This window comes from Anas platyrhynchos, chromosome 34 (assembly GCF_047663525.1).
Source record: "Anas platyrhynchos isolate ZD024472 breed Pekin duck chromosome 34, IASCAAS_PekinDuck_T2T, whole genome shotgun sequence".
Lineage (NCBI taxonomy): Eukaryota > Metazoa > Chordata > Aves > Anseriformes > Anatidae > Anas > Anas platyrhynchos.
The window spans coordinates 496,226-517,752 of NC_092622.1; the positions used below are offsets into that span (position 1 = coordinate 496,226).

Here is a 21,527-nt window from a genome sequence, read left to right on the forward strand (position 1 = left end):
TTTTTTTTTTTTTTTTTTTTTTTGTGCCTAAACCATCATTTGCTTTGCCCTTTGTAATATTCCACTTAATTACCGTTGTCTGCAGCAACAGGCTTTCCTAGAAGAGCTGGGGAGGTAATGACTGCCTTAAACATGAATCCTTTCTCTTTTCTTTAATTAAAGCATTTGCAGCCTGTGCTCTGGTTCCCAGGTGTGACTTTGCATAGCTCTTTGGAAGTCAAAGGCAGGCTCCCGGCCGCTGCTGCCTGGCCCCCTTCCACCGGATCCAGCTCACATGTGCCAACTCCCATCTGCAAGCTTAGGAAACCAAATCTCCATACATCTGCCACGTTTCCAACACAATTTATTTAGTTTCAATACCAGTATAAGCCTGGTAACATTCCTGGGATTGCTGCTGACCCAAACCAGCAGCAGTTACTGGGGTTACCTGCATCACCCATGAAATCAGGGTTCAGGGCTGGCTGCAGCAGCTTCAGGACACGCGCGTGGGGGTGCAGCTTTCCTGGGAATTTTGGCATTTCCAGCACATTGCGCAGCACCCGGCGGGTTCCCGGTCTCCACTCCCGAGGCGAGAGCACCCCCTTGCTACCGCCCGGCTTGCTCCCGTGCAGCACGCCCGGCGATCGGCTCCCCGATAGCTCGCCTGAACGCGCTTCGGGTGCTCGTGACTCACACTATTGGCAATAGGCGGTGACAGGAGCGCTTGCAGGAGATGATAGTTGTGAGCGCCGGCTTTTATGATTGCAATAAGGAAAACAAAAAAAAATCCCTTCTGCTCAGGTTCTTTCAAGTTCCCAGACAGAGAAAACGGCAGTTGGAAGCACATCAACAGAAACAAGCTATGAGATGCTGCAGATACCCTTAAGCAACTCATTTTGGATTAAGTTCCCGTACTTATTGCTCACGTAGCCAATTTCAAAAAATCTTTTTGATTCAGTTTTATCTCTCCACTGTGCACTGAGACACAACCCGGCGGAGGTCGGTGGCCCTCGCAGCACAAGGATGTGGCTGGGCTGAGTTCGCTTCGCAGACTTGCTTTGGGTGGGAAGGAGGGGACATCTCTTGTAACCCACGTTTTGTGGGCACGAGGGAAGAGGTCTTGGCTTTCCTGCCTTTGTACCATCCCAAAACACAACCCAGCCCCATCGCAGCTCCTGGGTTCACCTGAGAGCTCAAGATCAAGGGGCCAAAGATGTTTTAGAAAATCATCCGACTGCATGATCTCAACAGAGTGAAGGAGGGGTGGGAGGAAGCTGTAAGGAAAGTGGGCGAATTCCCCTGGAGAGAACATCGCAAGGAGCCAGCAGTGACGTGGAAACTGTTGGTTAGAGGGTAAATATGGGGGGGGAGTGATAAAAATACCACTTCACAGAGAGCTTTTGAACCCTCAGCCTGACGAGAAGACTCAAAACAAATGCAACCCTTTCAATCATCTCTTTAATATCTATTTTAGAAGTGCCAGAGTACTATTTAACGCAGTTTTACATTTTTTGGAAGGGCGATTCCCTTGCTGTCTTTGAAAGCCACGATAACTAATTTCTCAGTTCCTCCTGCAAAGAGGAGAGGCGACTTTTTGGTAAGATCCCAGAAAATACTACCAGGAGACAACTTCCACCCAGCTCCTCTCCACCAGCCTGCAATCCTTTAGAGCCCTTTTCCAGAAGAAATCAAAGTAGCAGTGCTGAGAAGTAAAATAACCTCCAGCCTCAGCTTTCCCAAGCCAACCACAGGGCATGCACACTGCAACAAGGCAGTCTTGGAAAGATCAGCCCCTGTCTGTGCTGCCCTGCTTGTCGTGTGATGTGTGGAACCCTAAACTTCACCTTGCAAAGGCTTCAGCTCAAGGAAGCTCGCTGCAACGGGTGAGCCCTGGCTGGCATAAGGAAAACTGGCTCCCAGGGTCTCAGGAGAATCGTGTTGCGTCCTGCTCGTGAGCGCAGACCTCAGCGAGTCGTCCCATTCAATTCTCATTTCATGACTCAGAGCGCCAGGCTTTGGGGGTGGGGGGAGCTCCCTCACTCCGTTACTTTCTTGCCTGCAAACAATGCATTTTTCAGCGCCTCGCCGTAGCCTAGGTGTGTTTGACAAGGCAAGTTGCTGCAAGGCACGTCAAGTTCTGAATTCCCGTGCCAAGTTTTCCAAGCAGATAAAAGAGGACGCTCCCGAGCTCTCCCATCACAGGGGTTTCTGTCTCCGTTGCCCTCTGCTCCTTTCCTGCTGCTCAGCTTTTATTCACCAGCTTTTTTTTTTCCCCTCCTGCTCTTTGCATTTCCAATTGAACAAGCCACCATGAGTCGGATCTCTTACAGATCATCAACTGGAGGGGGCATGAGGGGCTTTAGCTCAGGGTCTGCTATCGTAGGAGGTGGCAGTGGTACCAGAAGCAGTTTTAGCTCCGTCTCTGTCTCCAGAGTTGGAGGAGGAAGAGCTGGAGGTGGAGGAGGCTTCGGAGCTGGTGGTGGCTTCGGCAGCAGAAGTCTCTATAACTTGGGTGGAAGTAAAAGAATTTCCTACAGCTCGGTCGGCGGAGGTCTACGGAGCGGAGCCGGTGGCGGATACGGCTTTGGTGGAGGAGCTGGCTTTGGTCTTGGCTATGGTGGTGGAGCAGGCGCTGGTTTTGGCTTAGGAGGAGCTGGTGGTGGTGGCGGCTATGGGATGGGTGGTGGATTTGGGCTGGGAGGTCCTGGATTTGGTGGTCGAGGTGGCCCCGGGTTCCCTGTTTGCCCACCCGGTGGCATCCACGAAGTGACCGTCAACCAGAGCCTCCTGGCACCCCTCAAGCTGGATATTGACCCAGAAATCCAGAAGGTGCGAACACACGAGCGGGAGCAGATCAAGACCCTCAACAACAAATTTGCCTCCTTCATCGACAAGGTGAGAGTTCGGTCTTAAACACCAGCCCGTGCATATTCTCAGTTGCCTCGGGAAAGAAGAACAGGAAGAAACTTCCTTTGGATTTGGGGGCTTGCCTGAACTAATCCCAGCCGACAAACAGCACAGGTTTGGCAGAAAACTAAGAATTGTTTTATGCTCTTTGCAAGGATGAGTTTTTCAGCACCTCCTTTTGCTAAATTGGAAATCCTCCCTTCCCCATAAAAAATTGCCTGGGCACTGGATGGATCTTGCACTGGTTGTAAAATTGCAAAGCTCCACACCTCTCAATGGGATACTACCAGTTTAAACCAGTAAGGTGGGCTGAGCATCCAGTGGGGGGAGAAACAGCTAAAGTTGCAATTACAGGCGCTTGGCCTGCTTAATGGCTCTTGAAAATTCTCCCCAAGCATCTCAGCTGCTTGTGCTACTTTGGAGAACCTGGTGCCCTAAAATCCTGCGGGAAGATCTTAATTTCTGTCTCTTTGTTGCCTCTTTCCATGTTGAACGATCCCTCCTTTCCCTGGCAGGGGGTTTTGTGTGCTGTTCGGACAGGTTTCAGCGCATGCCTGTTTTTGTTTTCTCAGGTGCGATTTTTGGAGCAGCAGAACAAAGTGCTGGAGACCAAATGGAGCCTCCTGCAAGAGCAGGGCCACACGGTCACCAGGAAGTCCCTGGAGCCCCTTTTCGAAGCCTACATCAACAACCTCAGGCGGCAGCTAGACAGTCTTATGGGAGAGAGGGGACGGTTGGACTCTGAGCTGAGGAACATGCAGGACATGGTGGAAGACTTTAAGAACAAGTAAGAAATTGCGCTCTGTAGATTAACAGATGTGAAAATCAGGGCAGGCAGTTCGTGCTCTCTGGCACATGCCTTGCATTTGCACTGGGTTCCTCTTCCCGGCAAAATGAACATACAAAACCTAAATTTGGTCGCAGTTACCTCTAGCTATGTCGGTTGCATGCAGGCTCGGCATTTAGCACAGGATTCATGCACCCATGGAAGCAGCTCCATATGGAGCTCCTGGTCAGATCCCTTGGGCGTCCCAAAACAATACCTGAAAATAGCAAAATGCGTAGCTCATGAGTATGAATGACATGCAAAAGGAGATGAAACATAGCCATAAACAGCCAGCTCCAAAAATCCCCAATTTTCTCTTTTTGCAAAGGAAGTTCCTAGCTTCCAGAGGGGCCCAGGCAACCCGCATGTGCTCGGCCTCGCTCACCTCTGATCACGTGGAAGATGCTCAGCTCTATTTTTTTGCCCATTGCCTCAGCTCCCCCTCAAGTAAACCAGAGAAAAGAATTTTCCTGGGGTGGCAATTAGTCCCAGATTATCCTGAGATAAGGCATCCAGCAGAGGCGGGATGAATCATTTTAAGGGCATGCCAGCCGGTGTCTGCTGACTATGAGGGACATTTAGGTGCTTTTTTTAGGTGAAGAAGTTCAATTTTCTTTGGCTGGAGTTTGGAGAGAACAGTATCTTCCTTATGCAACCAGATAGCCAAGTGCAAACTCGAGAAAAACACCCTGGAGGATTGAGATATGTTTATGCTAGAGAGCAAAGCATGTGAATAGATTTTTGGGGTGGGGGGTATGTATCAGCATTTAGAGCTGACAGGACGGGCTGACATGAATTAGCTTCTGGTATGTTGTCCTTGGGTACATTTCAGGTCTCGGTATGCATTATAGGCTTTTAGAAACCCTGATCAGTCCAAAAATGACAAATGATATTGTCTGGATTTTGGAACTACTACCTGGGCAAGAGAATGCGTTTTGTTTCAAGTCTGGAGCTAGCTCCCAGTCCACAGGCTCATTTTCACTTCATCTCCTGTCCACCCCGAGATCCAGCTGCAGGGATATCTCTGCCAGTGGGAGTTAAAGGACTGGCACAAACCTGCCTTTCAAATCCAGATCTTTGCTGCAACAGCCTCCACGCTCCGTCTACTTTCTAGCTAAGCCCTGCCCTGATTATCTGATGAGAGGATGTTGCTCAGAGCCATAAAAAGTTCCCCAGAAACATAATCTGAGGCTTACTTAATGATCCGCTCTTGCACAACCATGGTTAAAGAATCACAGAACTTTTTTTTTTTTTTTAATTAAATGCTGCGGCAGGTTATTTGGAGCCATTAGCATTATTAAAATATCAAATATCAAACTATTACATTATTAGCTATTGCAGTCCAGGCTGAAAGCTTTTGCATAACTTTGCTTTGGTCAAAGGTCACCACGAATACTTGCTGCTGCTTCTTACTGCAAAGGGCTCTGATCCTGCTCACATCTACGCATGAGCTTGACTTTAAGGGCAGTGATTGGATTCTTTTAATTTTAGCTGGGACTACTCACACCATGGAGTCCCTGCAGGTTCAGAGTAAGTGATCATTTGCTCTGCATCTGCTCTGGACTGTAAACAGCTGGGAACAAGGAATACATCTCTGAGCCAGAATTAATGATTTGGGACCGGAGTGGTCCCACCTCTGCTTCTCTGCCTCAGCCCTTCATTTCCACCCAAACTCTCTCCCTTTTTTATCCTTACAGATATGAAGATGAGATTAACCGCCGCACCAGTGCAGAGAACGAGTTCGTGGTTCTCAAGAAGGTGAGTGAAGTGGGAGCCAGGGGGAGGGCAATGAAAGGAGCTCAGCACACAGAGCCAAAGCAAAGCTGACAGGAGCTGGGGTCCTCAAACCCCAGCACTCTTCTCATCCTAAGCCAAAACATAGCATTCTACCAGCTACTAGGAAGAAAATTAACTTTGTTCTAACTGAAACCAGGACACCCTACAAATGGGCACAACCGGCTCCATGCCAAGGGTGCAGCAGCTCTGGGCACAGTCGGAGGAGCCGTCTGCTTTCTGCAGGTCGCTCCTCCGGCTGCGGTGCCAAACCGTCCGGCTGCCTGCTGTGCAGTCCCACTCCAACTCCAGTCACATCCCCATGAGTCTGAGCTTTGCTTTCTGCCCAAAACCTCGTTCTGGCTCACAACCAGTGCCTGGCATTATGTTAGAAAATGCCTTGATCATAGCAATATAAAAACAAGCCTAAAGATTAACGAACCTGGAAGCAGAGAGAGGGTCCTCCTGGTGTCCTCTTGTTTTGTGGTTTCACCCAGAAGTCTTTGGTTTTCTTTTCTTTAGGATGTGGATGGTGCTTACATGAACAAGGTTGAGCTGCAGGCCAAAGCAGATGCGCTGGCAGACGAGATTAACTTCCTGAGAGCTCTCTACGAAGCGGTAAGTGGTCAGCCCTCCCTACGATAACATCCTCCACAGCTCCACGCTGTACAGTTTCCCGTGTCCTGGAGCTCCGTCCATCACGCTCGGTGCTATACAGCAGTAAAAGAGAAAGCAGTCACCACCTTTTTGAAATTATAATGTAGCCATAAGATAGAAATGATAGATAAGGACAGGCAGAGTACAGAGAAATGCAAGAAAATGGCTTGGCAGAGAGGGCTCCGAAGCCATCTCTCATCAGTATGGTTTCCACCCCTGAGACCAGACAACTCATTTTTTTTTTGCATCTTCCACAGGAGCTGTCCCAGATGCAGCAGCAAGTGTCCGACACCTCCGTGGTGCTGTCCATGGACAACAACCGCAGGCTGGACCTGGACAGCATCATCGCAGAGGTCAAGGCGCAGTACGAGGACATCGCCAACCGGAGCCGGGCAGAGGCTGAGGCTTGGTACCAAAACAAGGTGTGTAACGGGAATGACAGACTGATCTCTGTGCATGTTGCAATGGACTCTTGGGCTGATCTGCTATTCCATGGGCAGGATGCTCAGGGGGCTGTAGTCCCCCTAGACCTGCACCTCGTGCCCTGAAGGCCCCTCACCCTTCCCAGTCCCACTCAGCCTCCCCACGGCTCCTAACCAGTGCTCTCCTCCTTTCTGTATCTCAGTACGAGGAGCTCCAGGTCTCCGCCGGGCGACACGGTGACGACCTGCGTAACACCAAGATAGAAATTTCAGAGATCAACCGGATGGTCCAGAGGCTGCGGAACGAGATTGAGAGCGTGAAGAAGCAGGTACGGTGGGGATGCTCCTGCATGGTGGACAGCAGACTCCAGGCATGGAAGGAGCCAGCTCCTGGCTTTGGAGCAGGGCTGGAAGGCAACGGGTCCCCCCTGCACTGAAGAGGGCATGGCCGTCTCTGTCTCCCTACTGGAGAAGGTCCCTTAATGTGAGGATGTGCTATGATAGCTCCTTTCTTGCTGGGGAAGCAAGTTGTGAGCTTTCAGGTCACCCCAGCAAAGCAAAGAGCTGCAGATGTTTCTTCTTTTTGTGGGAAACTGGACTATGGCTGCAGCTCCCCGCTCAGCTACCCTGTGACACCTTTCTGACAGCCCCTGAGGACTTCTCAGTGCCATGCTGGGAGCCACCAGCCAGGATCCACGATACCACAGCAATACTCAGCTTTGGGTAGCTATTAAACAGCCATTGGCTTCCCTTCTTTTAGTGTGCCAGCCTCCAAGCAGCCATCGCCGAAGCGGAGGAGCGCGGGGAGATGGCCCTCAAGGACGCCAAAGCCAAGCTGGCCGAGCTGGAGGATGCTCTGCAGAAAGCCAAGGCAGACCTGGCCCGGCAGCTGCGCGAGTACCAGGAGCTGATGAACGTCAAGCTGGCCCTGGACATCGAGATCGCGACCTACAGGAAGCTGCTGGAGGGCGAGGAGAGCAGGTGAGGACAAGCACGGGGTCCTGCTGCGTGCTGCTCTTCAGAGTCGAGCGCGTTTCTTTGGGTCCAAAGACAGAGCTCGCCCCAAAGGCCCGAAGCATCAAGAGACTTAAAAAGAGGGTAGAGAGAGGGGATATTTTAAAATGTGAGGTTTCCAGGAAAAGCTGGGTTCCTCCAGCTCTTGGCACCCGATGCACTAAGAAAAGTGAGCAGTCACCTTCCACCTGTGATGCAGCCATACCCCACCAGTCCCTGCTGAAGGCCACAAAGTCTGATCAGCTGGTCCCAGTGGCCAGCGCTGTGTCTTGCCTGTGCTTTCTCATTCTCACTTACGTCCCCCTTCCCCAACAGGCTTGCTGGAGAGGGAGTCGGAGCCGTGAGCGTCTGTGAGTACCTTCCCCCCCTTCCAGCCCTGGTCACTCATTCCCCCGCCGTGGGGGCGATGGGCCAGGTACCCCCGCCTCGGGGACCTGCGGGTCCCTAAGGTGGGCACGCACCGTGTTCCCCTGCAGCCGTGGTGAGCAGCTCCAGCGGGATGGGCTACGGCGGCGGCGGCGGCAGCTGCCTGGGCATGGGCGGAGGTCTCGGCATGGGCGGAGGTCTCGGCATGGGAGGAGGTCTTGGCATGGGAGGAGGTCTCAGCATGGGCGGCGGAGGTGGCAGCTACAGCATGAGCAGCAGCGGCGGCGGCGGAGGCTTCGGAGGTGGAAGCGGAGGCTTCGGCGGGGGGCTCAGCTACGGCGGAGGCAGCAGCTTCAGCTCCAGCAGCAGCCGAGGCGTCAGCTCCAGCACGGGAGGCAGCGTGAGGATCGTTTCCAAGACCACCACCAGCAAAAAGACCATCAGATAAGCCTGGCGTTCCCCGTGCGGACGACGGTGTGTTTCCTGCCTTCCGAAAGCAAGTGCTGCCCTCCAAATCAATGGTGTAAATAGCTGAGCTGCACCCTCTCCTCCCTCCGGCCTCATCCACTGGGGCAGTGGCAGGAGGCTAGGACCCCACTGCCAGAATATGAAGCACTTTTGGCTAAAGCATAGGTTGTAACAGGTCACCAACAGGGCTTTGGAGAGCCGTCACGGTCCCCAGCGGTGGCCCTCTTCCAGCACAGTCCTCAATCCTCTCTTGTTCTCCCCACGGAGTCACAAATGTAAAGCAAAGTGGAAGCACTTTGCTGAAAGGGGAAAGCCACGCTTGGCCACATGCATTCGTTTCATTCACCCTAAGATGATGGGGACAGCCTTGTGAAACCGCAGTCCTGGGTCTTCAGCAAGGAAAAGAGCTCCAAGACGCTCTAAAAGCCTCTGCCCACAACACGTGTTACAACCTCCAAATGTTTCACCTGCAACTAAAGATTTTTCCAGCCCCTTCTGTTTTCTCAGGCACCTGTGGGAAAGGTTACTGCTTTCTGTGTGTATGAATTGCCACACTGATTTCTAATCCCTTGTCCCCATGGCTATAGCCTCTTTGTTTCCTACCATACTGTATTGTCCAATAAAGAGCATCTCTCATTTTTAAATTTTGCTGCTTCATTCTATTCTCTGCTGGGAACTGGGTATTGATGCGTGCTGTGCCCCAGCTGCAGCAAGGACTCTCTGTAGGCACTTCATGAGAAAGGACCTTGAGGAGACCGAGCTCAGGTTTAGGACTCAGACTCCCACACGGCTCTGGGGAGGATGGAGAGGAGGGTGGGATGGATGGTCAGCCTGGACACAGGTTCACACCACAAACAGGGGCAAACCTCCAACATATTGGCAAGGACATGGCAAGAACAGCATCAAACAGGGGTGAGGGGTGGGAAGACATCACCACAACTGCAAGGGGAGGGAGGGCAGCACTACCAAAGAGGGGCAGACACAGGGTGAAGCGCCCAATATCCCACCACCTGCAGTCCTTGGGCATCAAGGTTTCCCTTGCACCCATGAGCAGCTTGCTAAATGTTCCTTGGGAAGAGCTGTTTCGGGGCCTCAGATTTGTTTTTGACTGAACCTGAGGTCTTCCAAGCTGCCTGTAGCACCCAGCTGCCCAACTCCCAGCCACCCCCCAGGAGCTGTCTGAGACCTGCTGGGACGAGGGTTTCAGCCAGGCGCCCGTGCTGTCCCCGGGCTCCCTCCTGTGGCTCCGAGGGCATCTCCTGGCTCTTGCTGCCTGCAAGGCTGCAAGGCCAGGCACCAATCCTGGCAGCTGGAAAAGCAGGGGGTGAGCTGGGAACCCAGCCTTAAAGGACCCAGGAGCTGGAGCATGAAGCGAGGGGAGCAGAGGAGGGGTCCGCAGCCCCTTGGGGATGTCATGCCCAAAGGACGAGCATCCCACCTTGCTCCCTGGTGACCACCAACCCACCCCACATCCCCTGTAAAATCCAACCGTGGGTACCCCCAGGGAGGTCTCCAAGGAGGGAGAGGAGAGGCTGCAAGACAAAAATATCTCGTGCTAGAGTGCTCACCGCAGGGAAACACTTCTGAGCTCCTGACACCCCCGGAGCCCAGGCACCCATCACGCCGCGCAGAGGTGTGCGAGCACCAGACAAGCCAGCCTGGTGTCTCCAGCAGGTGGGGACCCAGAGCAAGAGAAAGGCAGGGAGCTGCCCTGCAAGGGCTGGAAGCCGTGATGGGTCCTACCATGGGGCTTGGGGCTCACACCCACGGGAGAGCTGGGTGGTTGGGCTGCATCCGTTTACCTGCCTGCATCTGTCTGCAAGCATCTGACCACGATTCGTAGACTTTTAAGGAAATAGAGTGAAGCTGGCAAAGCAGTCTTCTTTGTAACAGGCAGGGCATCCCAACTGGGCTTTTATTATCAAACCATATATATATGTATATAAATAATTGAAAATTTCAAAAATCTGTTTTGTTTTGTGTTTTACAGAAGTGTACATTACACTCTGCTGTGCCATCAGCTGCATCTTGGCTGCAGGGAAGGTAACGCAGGATGCAGCGAAACCAGCAGCGGAGCAACATCCCCAGCTCCCGTCTGCGAGGCACATTCAGCCTGAGCGTCATTGTTTAACCAGGGCAGCGACATCCCAGCCGGGTCGGAGTCCGGCAGGCGAGCCGGGCTGCAGGCGATGCCACGCGCCGCGGGACAGCACCAGGGACCTCGGGGCTCACGCGCGGTGCAATGCAGCACTGCACCCTGAATAAACATAAGGCCCCAGTGCACCGGGACTGGGTGCGCTTTCCAGGACTTGTGAATAATGCTTGTTTATCTTACCGGCTCTGAGAACGGTGCTGTTTGTTTTAATTGGGAGAAATTAAACTTCACACGAGCGCGGTGGCTCTCTGCAAGGAACCTTGAACCGGGAGCAGTCTCGGTGCAGGACAGAGCTGGGGGGCGTGCCACGTGCCTGCACAGAGCTGATCCGAAATAACGGGGCTTTCCAGCGGCACTGCTTCAGTGCATGGGCTTCTTTATCAGGAGAAAAGTTATACCCTAGGGCCACGCGAAAGGAGGAGATGTTACAATACTGCTGCGATAACCTCCAACACTGAAAGATCTTGCTTTCCACATGGTGCTTGGTGGAGAGCAGAACCCCATCAGCCCTACTCAGGGATCAAAGTTGCTCAGCAAGCGTTACAACACAGCTTGGGGTGTTTGGGATCCTTCAGGTACCACCATGTAAGCACCACTGTTGCATGTGGAGCAGGAGAACGGAGGTATCAGCTAATACCAACCTAAGGTCAGAGGCTCTTTTAAGTGCAACAAAGCACGGGGTGAAACGAGACCTCCCTGCTCTGTATAAAGCATCTGGCAACAACAACAATAATGAAGGCAAAGTTATTCCAAAACCCTGGGCTGCATCGGAGTCTCTGCGCTAGCACAGAAAACAATTATCTGGGGAAAGCAGGTCACACCTACACTTCAAAGTCATGTAGTACTTACAGCTGACTGGCCTCCAGATACTGCTGGGAACAGGCTCAAAGGACTGCAACGCCCATCACGGGGCAACACCTATGGGAAAGCTTCTGAGGACTTCATCCTAATTCATCCCTTGGGGAAATGAGATTCACGGACACTTGCCTCCTGCTCAGGAGCTCTCGGAGGTTCCTGTCCCCACAGCGCAGGGACCCTGCAAGTCGTGTGGTCCACCGTGGAAAAAGCTCAGGGCAACCAGTGGGACTTCATTAACTCGGGATGATATAGTAAATTATGGTCAAAATGAGTAGGGTTTGAATTTAGGTTAGCAGCCCAAGTTTAACCCAAAGGCTTTAATTTAAGCAATTAACGTAAATTACAGCCTTGACTTTACTGATAATTAAACTGAGATTAGGTAGCACAGGTGAACCAACACAAGTTAGTAAGACACGCTCTGATTTTATAAATGCGTGTGTTTTTGCAAAGAAGACATACGGAGGCATTCCGAAGGATTTATTTCAGCCTCGTCTGAGAAAGGGCATCCATCACCAGATGAAGGCTTCCAGGGCGAATGCTGCAGAGAGGCAGAGATGGACAGGAGCTGATGAAAAACTGTTGGAGATATCTGCTTCTTGCTGGCCGGGTGCATGGGAAACAGTTCAGATTTCTCACTAGAGGGGCCTGAGTTGCATTTATTGCCCTGATGTAGCCAGAATGCACTTTTCTACCCTCAAAGGAGCGTTATTACCTTGCTGTCAGCATGATGCCAGAACCAAACTCAGCCACGACTTCACTCCCAGGTTTACAGCATGGCATAAAGGGATCTCCTGCCTCTGGGTCAGGGACTCGCACCGCCGTCTGCCCCCTCTGCTCAGCCTGGGAGGAAGAAACAAGGAGGGGAAGGGATGGAAAAGGCTTCGGAGCCTGCTCAGCCTCGCAGCCTGCCTCTGCCACGTCATGGGGGCTCTCAGCCGGCAGGACCTGCCCAAACACAGCTCCCTTTGTTTGATTAGGAGGAAGAACTACAGAACAGCTTGAGTGAGAGCTAGCATAATGCTCTGGTGGAGGAGGAAAAGTCCATATCAGGGCAAGCTATCTTCATCGGAGCAGCAAATTCATTTACATGCCCGGAGCTGCAGTGTGCACGGGAGACACTCCCCCAGGAGCTACCTGGAAACCCAGTGTTTCATCAACAGAGCAGGGTGGAGGCCCCCTTGCCATCACCCCATACCCCAAACCTGTAGCTACAGCTCCTTGTGCTCACAGTTCTGCCTTTTGTAATTACCTCTCAAATTCCTTCCAGATGAGTGACAACCGCATCACCTCCACCCTAGTGCAAATGTGAAATGGAAAGAAATTAATTTCTTTTTATTTGGTTGGAGGAGCTGTATTATTACTATTATTAACAATGGACTCCAACGCAGTTGGCGTATTCTTTAGCCAAAAAAGACAAGTTTCATATGTAAAGGGAGCCTGAGGGGAAAAAGGAAAGTACTGACGCATCATGCTGTTAGTAACCAAGGGTGGGTTTCAGCCTGGCTAACCCTGCACACCCTGAGTCAGCCTCCTGGTCTCCCCACATGGTGCTGGGGAAGGTGGAAAGCCATCTCCAGCGGCCTCTCCTTCCATCCAACTTTGGATGGGAGAATCCGCCGTTTGGCAGTGATCTCCCCTGAACACACGAGAATAAAAAGAAAAGCTTTTAGATAGAGTTATGTGGGATGGACAGCACCCCAGACAGCGAGTCCAAAGGAGTCTTAGGCACTTAGACAACCTGCATCTGCCTTCGAGTACCTTGTGCCTCATATGAATCAAGCACACCACGGGGGATCACCCTCATGCTTGCACCTCATGACATTCACCAACTGGTGGGCAAAGCCCCAGGGTGGATCAATCATCCACGACCTTTAGGGTGTAGATTTGCTGCTTGTGATCCGTTTACTACAGTTCCCATGTGTGCCAAGGAACAGACCCTCTGGGCAAAATGCGCAAGATCGAGCTCTTGCTCACAATAAAAGCTCAGTCTTGTAATAGACACCAAAATAAAATAATTGCTACTTCTTCCCCTCCACCGTTTCAAAACACAAATGTAAATGCAAACTATTTTGAAGGCAAGTTGTTGTGGGACCCAACGCACTCGTGGGGGTTCCCTTTGCCTCGCGAGGCGGGGGCGGCTCGCAGCACACCCCCTGCTCGGCGGTGACTCCTCGGCGTTACGTTATCCCTGCTCCGCAGCCAGCAGCTGCTCAGCCTTACAGGCAACACGAGAAGCCGTTCGGGGGGATGCGGTTGCAAGTTCACTTTCTTGTATAAATAAATTACATATGAATCATCTTTTCCTGAACTACCTGAAACAAAGCGAGGGCCAGAAACACTTGCTGTGCCTCAGAATGAAGTTATTTTTCACGTTTTCTCTTCAACTTGCTCCTCAAACTGCCCGCAGTGCTACAGGCAAAGCAAAGGGCTGCATCGGTACCTGTGGCTGAGAAAGGCCAGGTCCAGGATGTCTTTGTCTGCAGACCGCTGTGGATCTGGGCAGAGGGAATCCTGTGGAGCACTCTTCTGCTGGATTCATACAGGCAGGATCACACTGTCAGATGTGCAGTGCTGAAAGAGCTGATTAAATCTTTGGGAAACTACTTTGTGTTTATAAACGAGGAGTTGGGAACAACCCCGGAGCACTCCATTTCCATAGAGACAGTGGATTCAAAGCAGCTCCCATTCCTACACTCTTGCCTCCTCCTCAAAAATTTTGTTTTGTTCCTTTGTTTCCATCCTCCTAAAACACCAAAATTGAAAGTTTCGAGCCAGAGGACCAGCACAGCTACTTGTGCTAGAGCTCAGCGGCGGTTGTGAATATCACTGTCAAAATACACTTGTGAACAAAAGACCCTGACAAAATGTTTCATTTTCATTCCTAGGCTAATTTTATTTCATTCCTTTTAAGAGTGACAGAAGAATTAGTCCACAGGAGCAGAATTTTCAGAACAGATCAGCCCTGGGAGCTGAGCCTATGTAGAGACAGAAGCAGAAGCATTTCTGCAGGTATATTGCAGAAGGGAACCTTGCAGAATGTATCACAAAATAAAACATAAAACAATATACTGCAGGGCATGCTGTAAAGCACTGCTCTGCCTGACACAGATTCCTTTCCCTAAAACACATGGGACTGTAATTTTTAAAAACCCTACTCATGAACAGAAAAGGGGCAAAAGCAATCCTGAGGGATGAAATTTTCAAGCAAGAGGTGTTGAGTGACAGGCATTTTGAACGGTGTTTTCCTCCCTGTGCCCAAAGTGACTCAACTGCAACTTTCAAATGCTTTGATATGGCGAAGAGTCTGGCTGTCTACAAAGACGGCAGAAGGCGACAGTTATTCCCAAACAATACCACTGTTGCTCAGAACCTGGCTATATTATTTCAGAAGGGCGTGTGTGCGGAGTGAGTTCTTTCTCCAGAATGCTGTTGGACATGCCAAGCCTAATTAATCAGAAAGATGATCCACCTCATCAAACCCATCCCAGTCTCATAAATGCATAAAAGGGCTCTCCTGAGCTCGTGAAAAGCACAGGTTCATCTTTCTTCTTTTCCTCCTACTCCTTGCTCCAGGCCAGCACCTTTGCTCCTTTGCTCTTGCTGTAGCATCCATCCCAGCCCAAAGCCAACAATGTCTCGCCAGTCCACCGTGAGGATTCAGAGGGGAAGAAGTGGCTTCAGCGCTGCTTCAGCCATCGTCCCAAACACCTGCCGCACCAGCTTCAGTTCACGCTCCGTCACCCGGGTCGGAAGCTGCAATGCTGGCAGTGGGTTCGCTAGGGTCGGTGGTGGCTTTGGAAGCAAAAGCCTCTACAATGTTGGAGGATGCAAGAGGATCTCCGTGGCTGGAAGGGGTGGTGGCTTCTATGGACCTGCAGGTTTTGGTGGTGGCGCTGGTAGCGTGTACGGTTGTGGTGGTGGCTTTGGCATGCCAGCTAACCTTGGCTATGGATATGGTGCCTTTGGTGGTGGCATGGGTGGCCCTGGATTCCCAGCTGGGGGCATCCACGAAGTCTCCGTCAACCAGAGCCTTCTGAAACCTCTCAACCTGGAGATTGACCCCAGCATCCAGAGGATCCGAAAGGAGGAGAAGGAACAAATCAAAACCCTCAACAACAAATTTGCCTCCTTCATTGACAAGGTGAGACATGATCTTCCCTAAATATCTTGCCCTCATTTTTTGATGGGGTCTCTTAGCTGTGTTATGAGCACATAAGCTGAGCAAGAAGGAATGAAAATCAGGAACGAGACTGGAGGATGCCTCAGTCCCTGGAAATTCCAGGCAATGGTACCTGCTACATAGTGGTTGCTATGAATTAATCATCCAGTATCCGAGGTCCTCTTCGTTTGCTGCTTAACATCTCATAGGCAGTGGAGAAAGAAAGCTCTTAGAGATAACCCCATCCTTGTGGAGGTGTTGGGCTCTCTGCACTGAGCACTGCAGGAGCCTTGATAACAGGTTTTTAAATGGTTCAGGTGAAATGAGAGCAACCCATCCAAAACAACCAAGAAAGGAAGCGCATAAATTGGCCCTAGGGAGAAGTAAGCTTCTCGCTGCTTGAATTTTCCTCAAAGGCATTTAAAGCTCTGAGTGAAACAGTACCAGCATGTTTGGACTGTTAGTTCAAAAGAGCAAAATCTGATCCAACTCTGTCTGAACCACTTCATTTCCTTGTTAACTGTATTAGATGCACAAGAGCACCTGCTCAATTTCTCTTGGTTGAGCAGCTCCTCTTTGATTTCAAGGAAAACACTACATTATTTTGGAGATTTTGTGATGTGTAGGAGCTATGCTGAAAGGAGGGGAAACTGGCACTTCATTATTCTTTTCTTAATAAGCGTGCAAACCCTGTTTTATTCCTTATCTGTTTTTGCATGCGCTGTTCACACAAAATGTATGCACCTTGCATGCTTTATCAAAGGAAAGAAGGGGAAGCATGTGCAAGGAAATCCGTGGTTGTTCCAGAGTTTTTTGGAATACTGACCAGGGTCCCTGCAGTCTAATAGCACATTCCTGCTTCTGTCAGAGGAGAATTTGGCTATGACAACCAGTTGGAAAGGGTATTTCACCCACTGAGATCCCACACTTGTAAAGGAAGCTCTCTCAGAATCTCTGCTCTTTCAAAACATCTTCAGCATATTTCTGCTTGCAGGTCCGATTCCTTGAGCAACAAAACAAAGTGCTGGAAACCAAGTGGAGCCTGCTTCAGGAGCAGGGGATGAAAACAGTTAAAAACAACTTGGAGCCGCTGTTTGAGACTTACATCAACAACCTCAGGATGCAGCTGAACAGTTTGCTGAGTGACAAGGGAAGGCTGGAGGGAGAGCTCGTCAACACTCAGTACCTGGTTGAGGACTTCAAGAAGAAGTAAGTCTATTGAGCGAGTGCTCTACTTACCTAGGTAGGTGCAGCCTTTCTCCATTTGACATCCTTAAGCCAAGGGGGGATCCAGACAAGTCCTCTAACAAACAGAACAGGACACAGGAGTTCCCGACAGTGAAGGCTGTGCCATTTTCTCAAGATAAACGGTAACGGAGTAACAGATCCAAATACACAAACATTTTGTGAATAATTTAGAATATGATCAAAGACTTATTAACTAAATTACCTACCGAGGAAAAAAAATTACATGGTAGGTCTGAAAGTTTCAGGACAGCATGCTTAATTTGCTTAAGACAAGCAGAAGTATGACTAAGGGCCAGAAAGAGGAAAAAAGGAACAGCAGAGATTCTTTAAAAAAAAATTAGATGTACTTGTTTTAACTAGTTTAGCCTAGAAACATGCTCATGGTCTCTTATTCAGATGCTCTGCAAAAGAAAAGAACATTGTATGCAAAATGCTCTTAAGGAAGTTCATTCCAGCAAACTAAAATCACCTCCGTCTGTTACTTGCCTAAACAAATGCTTCTTCTGCCTCCCTCCATTAGGTATGAAGATGAAATCAACAGGCGTACAGTTGCAGAGAATGAATTTGTGACACTTAAGAAGGTGAGAGAAAATTGCAGAACACCGTCTGATGATGGTAGAGCTCTAATCACCTATTCATTCACAAATCCATCCATTCATATTCTAAATGCTTTTTTATGCCTTCTTCCCTGGCCTGTTATTGCGGAGATAAGCACATCCCTGACTTGCGAACAAGAGTTTAAAACGTATTACCTAATTCTCTCATCCTCCAGGATGTAGATGCTTCCTATATGAACAAGGTTGAACTACAAGCCAAGGTAGATGCGCTGACTGAAGAAATTAATTTCCTGAGAGCCCTCTATGAAGCAGTGAGTACAACCACCTCCCAAGACATTTCAGTCCTCAGCTTCCCTCCCTCCGTTCCTCTGAAAGCCTTTAATTTCTCCCCCCAGGAGATGCTAAATCCTTTACCTCTTTAGAGTTACACCAACTGTCTTAGCTCCTTAGATAACAATCTGTAGCCTCTCCCAGGTCTGCATGCTCATCTGTAAGGATGAAAAGGCATCTCCCAAGCGAGTGAGCTCACCTAGTCCCTGCGCACTTTGCAGGAGCTGTCTCAGATGCAGACCCAGATCTCTGACACCTCCGTCGTTCTCACCATGGACAACAACCGAAACCTGGACCTGGACAGCATCATCTCGGAGGTCAAAGCTCAGTACGAGGACATTGCCAACAGGAGCCGGGCTGAAGCGGAGTCCTGGTACCAAACCAAGGTGAAGGAATTGGGGTTTTCCGTGCTGTTATCTTCATGTCTTGTCTTGAACAGAAAAGGACTGACTCTTCCAAGAAAACTTTCTCCACTACTGCACGTTGCACAGCAGCAACTCAGCTAGTGTGGGCTCGGGGAGGCACCCAATGCTTTCAAGCACCCACCTTGCCACACACTGTGTTACTGAAAAAATGATGGATTTTACCTTGACCGGTTGTTCCTCTCTCCGCCACAGTACGAGGAGCTGCAGGCTACCGCAGGCAGGCACGGGGACGACCTCCGCAACACCAAGCAGGAGATCTCCGAGCTCAACCGCCACGTCCAGAGGCTGCGGTCTGAAATCGACAGCGTGAAGAAACAGGTAAAAAGCAGGAAAACCCATCCTTTTAACCAATTTGCCCCCCAGATTGGCAGGGAGGAAGGAAAACATTAAAAACAACCTAACTGAGTTCTGCTCAGCTTGACCCTTTTTCTCTAAAAAACAGAACTGCTGCTAAAACTGCTTTAACTGGTGGTGCTGTAATGAGACCTTGTGGTTTCAGGGTAGAAAATGCCAAGGGCCCGTACGGGCAATCTGACCAGAGGTTTCTTTTCCCTAGTGTGCAAACCTGAAAGCAGCCATCGCAGATGCTGAGGAGCGCGGGGAGCTGGCCCTCAAGGATGCCAAAGCCAAGCTGGCCGAACTGGAGGATGCTCTGCAACAGGCCAAGGCAGACCTGGCCCGGCAGCTGCGCGAGTACCAGGAGCTGATGAACGTCAAGCTGGCCCTGGACATCGAGATCGCGACCTACAGGAAGCTGCTGGAGGGCGAGGAGTGCAGGTGGGTGGGAAACACGACCCTTCCAGTCCCGGTTTTGGAGGATCCAACAAACGTGCTGCGGATGCTCAGCGTTTTTGAAATGCACATGTGAAATGGGGTATCCAGGGGCAGGGGGAAAGGTTGTCTGGTTAATTCAGTAACATTGTGAGAAGCATCCACAAATTATGCCACATATTCATTTTTCTCCCCAGGGGTCTCTAAAAAATGTCCCCTGTATTTTCTCATGCTATCACCTGGCTTCTTTCTTACCATCTTACATTGCTGTGTTCTGTTCCCTAACAGGCTGGCCGGAGATGGCGTCCCAGTGAATATCTGTAAGTCTTTGAAATATACACAATTACCTGATTTGAGCATTATCGTGTTTCTGTACCGAGAAGCCAATACCCAGAGAGACTGAACGCCTTTCCTTCTCCTTCTTGCAGCCGTGACCAGAACAACTGTGGGAACAGGGTACGGAGGAGGAAGCAACCTCAGCATGGGAGGGGGAATCTGTAACATGGGGAACAGCTTCAGCTGCGGGAGCGGTCCTGGGGTGAGCAGCACCACCTTTGGAGGTGGCAGCAGCTCCAGCGTGAAGTTTGTCTCGACCTCCTCCACCAGAAGAAGTTACAGAAGCTAAAGGTTTCCTTTCAGACGCCTTCACTCGCCAGAAAACACCTTAACACTGGTCCTTTATTAAAGCGTAGTTGGGGTGAACGGAACGAGGGCCACCTAAACCCTATGTCTTGTCGCACAGGAGCCTCACTTTAGGAACCCTCTCTCAGCCGTGTTGTCTAGCACATGTCGTGTAGGGCTCTGCTATTGAACATGAGTCCAACTGTTTTAAATTTGCAACTTGCTTGTTACAGCTCAGCATTTTTGGCCGGATTTTGTATATAAAATGTGTCCCATGACTGTTTGTCTCTCTTCACTTTCTGGTGTTTGTCTAATAAAAATGCATATGTAATTTATTCTATTGCGTGGACCTTTTAATTAAAGACGTGGAACAGCAAATGCAAATGCAGATAACAAGCACTTTTCCTAGGGCCTTGCCCAGTTAAAGGCACAGATTTTTACTCCTCATCCACATTTCCTGCATCTCCCCAGCAGCAGCCAAAACACAGGTACAGAGTAGCACCAAGGGGAGGTCTGCTGTTGATTTCAATGCACCAGTTCTCCCCATTGTGCATGTAAAACACCTGGAAGCTAAACACAGGGCACGCCAAGGCAAGAGTGGGGCACAGGGGAAAAGGTCTAAGATTCAATTGCTATGCAGCTCCCAGCCAGTACAACAGCCAACAGCCCGACTCCCAGGGGGTGCAAAGGGCAGTGCCAAGTGTGTGATGTACCTGCATAAACTTCTAACAATAGGGAACTAATTACCAGGGGAGTCAGAGCAACCACCCGACTTGTTCAAGAATATCACTCCATCTTAAAACCCCATTTACTGTGAGCTGCCTCATCTAAGTGTAAATGCCAGCGAGAAAACACCTGAGAGCTCTCCCCTCCTGTTCCGAGCATTGGCCACCCTGTCTGAGGAGTTCATCTCAGGCCTCGGATGCTCTCGTTCTGTCTCCTTCGTCTATAGAGACGAAGAGAGATGTATTAGGAAAATACTCAGCGATGGGTTAATAGAGGAGGACCGGCAGTCTCTGAATGACAGACTGTATTCTGGTTTTCCTTCAAGACCAGCAGTTTCCCATCATTTTCTAGGATGCTCTGAACTCAGCACGTTCCTCTCCATATCCCCCAGGAAATCTCCTTCCCAAAAACTTGCGGGTTGGTTATGGGTCTGCTGCAGCTCTCTGCTCCTTCCCCACCACCTCTCCAGGCATTTCTTCCCACTACGTACTCCTTCCTGGGAAGGAGCAACCTCCTCCCTCCGAACAGCAGCTTGGGCAAGGCTTAGTAATGGTCTTCCTCTCTGCTGCCCAAACACTCTCCCTAACCGAACAGGATGCAGTGTATATAGCCAACAGGCACAGCAGATGGATGCCATCCATTGCATCATCGCATAAGTCATAACGTAGAGATTACAAAGCTCTTCACCTAGCATGGGAAAGGCTGAGGCCAGGATTCATTCTCCCCAGGCATGCCTTTTTGAGCAAGATACCCCTGCCCACTCACCCCCCCCCCCAAAAAAAAAAAAAAAAAAAAAAAGACAGATATTCTCATTTCTGGGTACATGGCCAAGCTGTCCTGGCCAGGGACAGCTGGCTCTGCCAGGGCTCTGATCTCCAGCTACATAACCTCCTGCTTCCCCTCCAGCAGGACCTGTCAAATAGATGCAGAGATGACCTGGGGCTGTATTCCAGCAGGGGAGGACAGCCCTCATTAATATGAGTGCAGCCCAGATTAAAACCTTAGTCATAAGGCAAGGAATGGTGCTTGCACTCAGGGGCTTGAATTTGCAAAGCGCGGAGGGAGCTCTGCCTCCAAATACCCTGATTGCTAATTGCTACCCGTAACGTTTTGACACAATTCTTCAGGACAGACGTGATCGGTGGCTTAGTCACAGAAGCTCCTCTGTGACTGAGGAGCTGTCTTAAAAACTGCTGCGTGTTGTAACTCACAGTAGCCAAAACACTCCCAGGACAGTTATTTTAGCTTCATTCCAGGGTGTGTAA

The 21,527-nt window shown here is 50.4% G+C and overlaps 2 protein-coding genes and 1 long non-coding RNA gene across 4 annotated transcripts; 2 read left to right on the forward strand and 1 right to left on the reverse strand.

Moving 5' to 3' along the window:
• Window positions 1-326: 326 nt before the first annotated feature.
• LOC119714651 (uncharacterized) lies at window positions 327-17,651 on the reverse strand. Of its 2 annotated transcripts, XR_011806098.1 has the most exons (6): window positions 16,824-17,651; window positions 13,866-14,168; window positions 12,675-12,719; window positions 12,138-12,265; window positions 5,928-6,195; window positions 327-3,929 (listed from the first exon to the last, which is right to left on the reverse strand). It is a non-coding gene; the product is annotated as an uncharacterized lncRNA (long non-coding RNA). The 2 variants fall into 2 exon arrangements; XR_011806099.1 differs by lacking the exon at window positions 13,866-14,168 and having other exon boundaries at window positions 16,824-17,648.
• LOC101799146 (keratin, type II cytoskeletal cochleal) lies at window positions 2,290-9,056 on the forward strand. The gene is made up of 9 exons (XM_027445464.3): window positions 2,290-2,874; window positions 3,459-3,673; window positions 5,410-5,470; window positions 6,008-6,103; window positions 6,400-6,564; window positions 6,768-6,893; window positions 7,325-7,545; window positions 7,894-7,928; window positions 8,055-9,056. Exons 1-9 carry the CDS (start codon window positions 2,290-2,292, stop codon window positions 8,390-8,392), a joined length of 1,842 nt encoding a protein of 613 aa, XP_027301265.2. The 3' UTR covers window positions 8,393-9,056.
• LOC101799579 (keratin, type II cytoskeletal 6A) lies at window positions 14,960-19,871 on the forward strand. Its single transcript, XM_005030624.6, has 9 exons — window positions 14,960-15,566; window positions 16,579-16,793; window positions 17,353-17,413; window positions 17,605-17,700; window positions 17,941-18,105; window positions 18,337-18,462; window positions 18,701-18,921; window positions 19,204-19,235; window positions 19,344-19,871. The coding sequence occupies exons 1-9, from the start codon at window positions 15,057-15,059 to the stop codon at window positions 19,538-19,540; spliced, it is 1,623 nt and encodes a 540-aa protein (XP_005030681.2). The 5' UTR covers window positions 14,960-15,056; the 3' UTR covers window positions 19,541-19,871.
• Window positions 19,872-21,527: the final 1,656 nt, after the last annotated feature.

What these genes read in the sequence shown, in the direction of transcription:
- LOC101799146 (XM_027445464.3), top strand. Translation starts at nt 2,290, where the DNA reads ATGAGTCGGATCTCTTACAGATCATCAACTGGAGGGGGCATGAGGGGC. An exon ending in TGAGAGCTCTCTACGAAGCG is followed by an intron (nt 6,104 to 6,399) that starts GTAAGTGGTCAG and finishes CATCTTCCACAG; the next exon opens with GAGCTGTCCCAGATGCAGCA. An exon ending in TTGAGAGCGTGAAGAAGCAG is followed by an intron (nt 6,894 to 7,324) that starts GTACGGTGGGGA and finishes CCCTTCTTTTAG; the next exon opens with TGTGCCAGCCTCCAAGCAGC.
- LOC101799579 (XM_005030624.6), top strand. Translation starts at nt 15,057, where the DNA reads ATGTCTCGCCAGTCCACCGTGAGGATTCAGAGGGGAAGAAGTGGCTTC. An exon ending in AGTCCTGGTACCAAACCAAG is followed by an intron (nt 18,106 to 18,336) that starts GTGAAGGAATTG and finishes TCTCCGCCACAG; the next exon opens with TACGAGGAGCTGCAGGCTAC. An exon ending in TCGACAGCGTGAAGAAACAG is followed by an intron (nt 18,463 to 18,700) that starts GTAAAAAGCAGG and finishes TCTTTTCCCTAG; the next exon opens with TGTGCAAACCTGAAAGCAGC.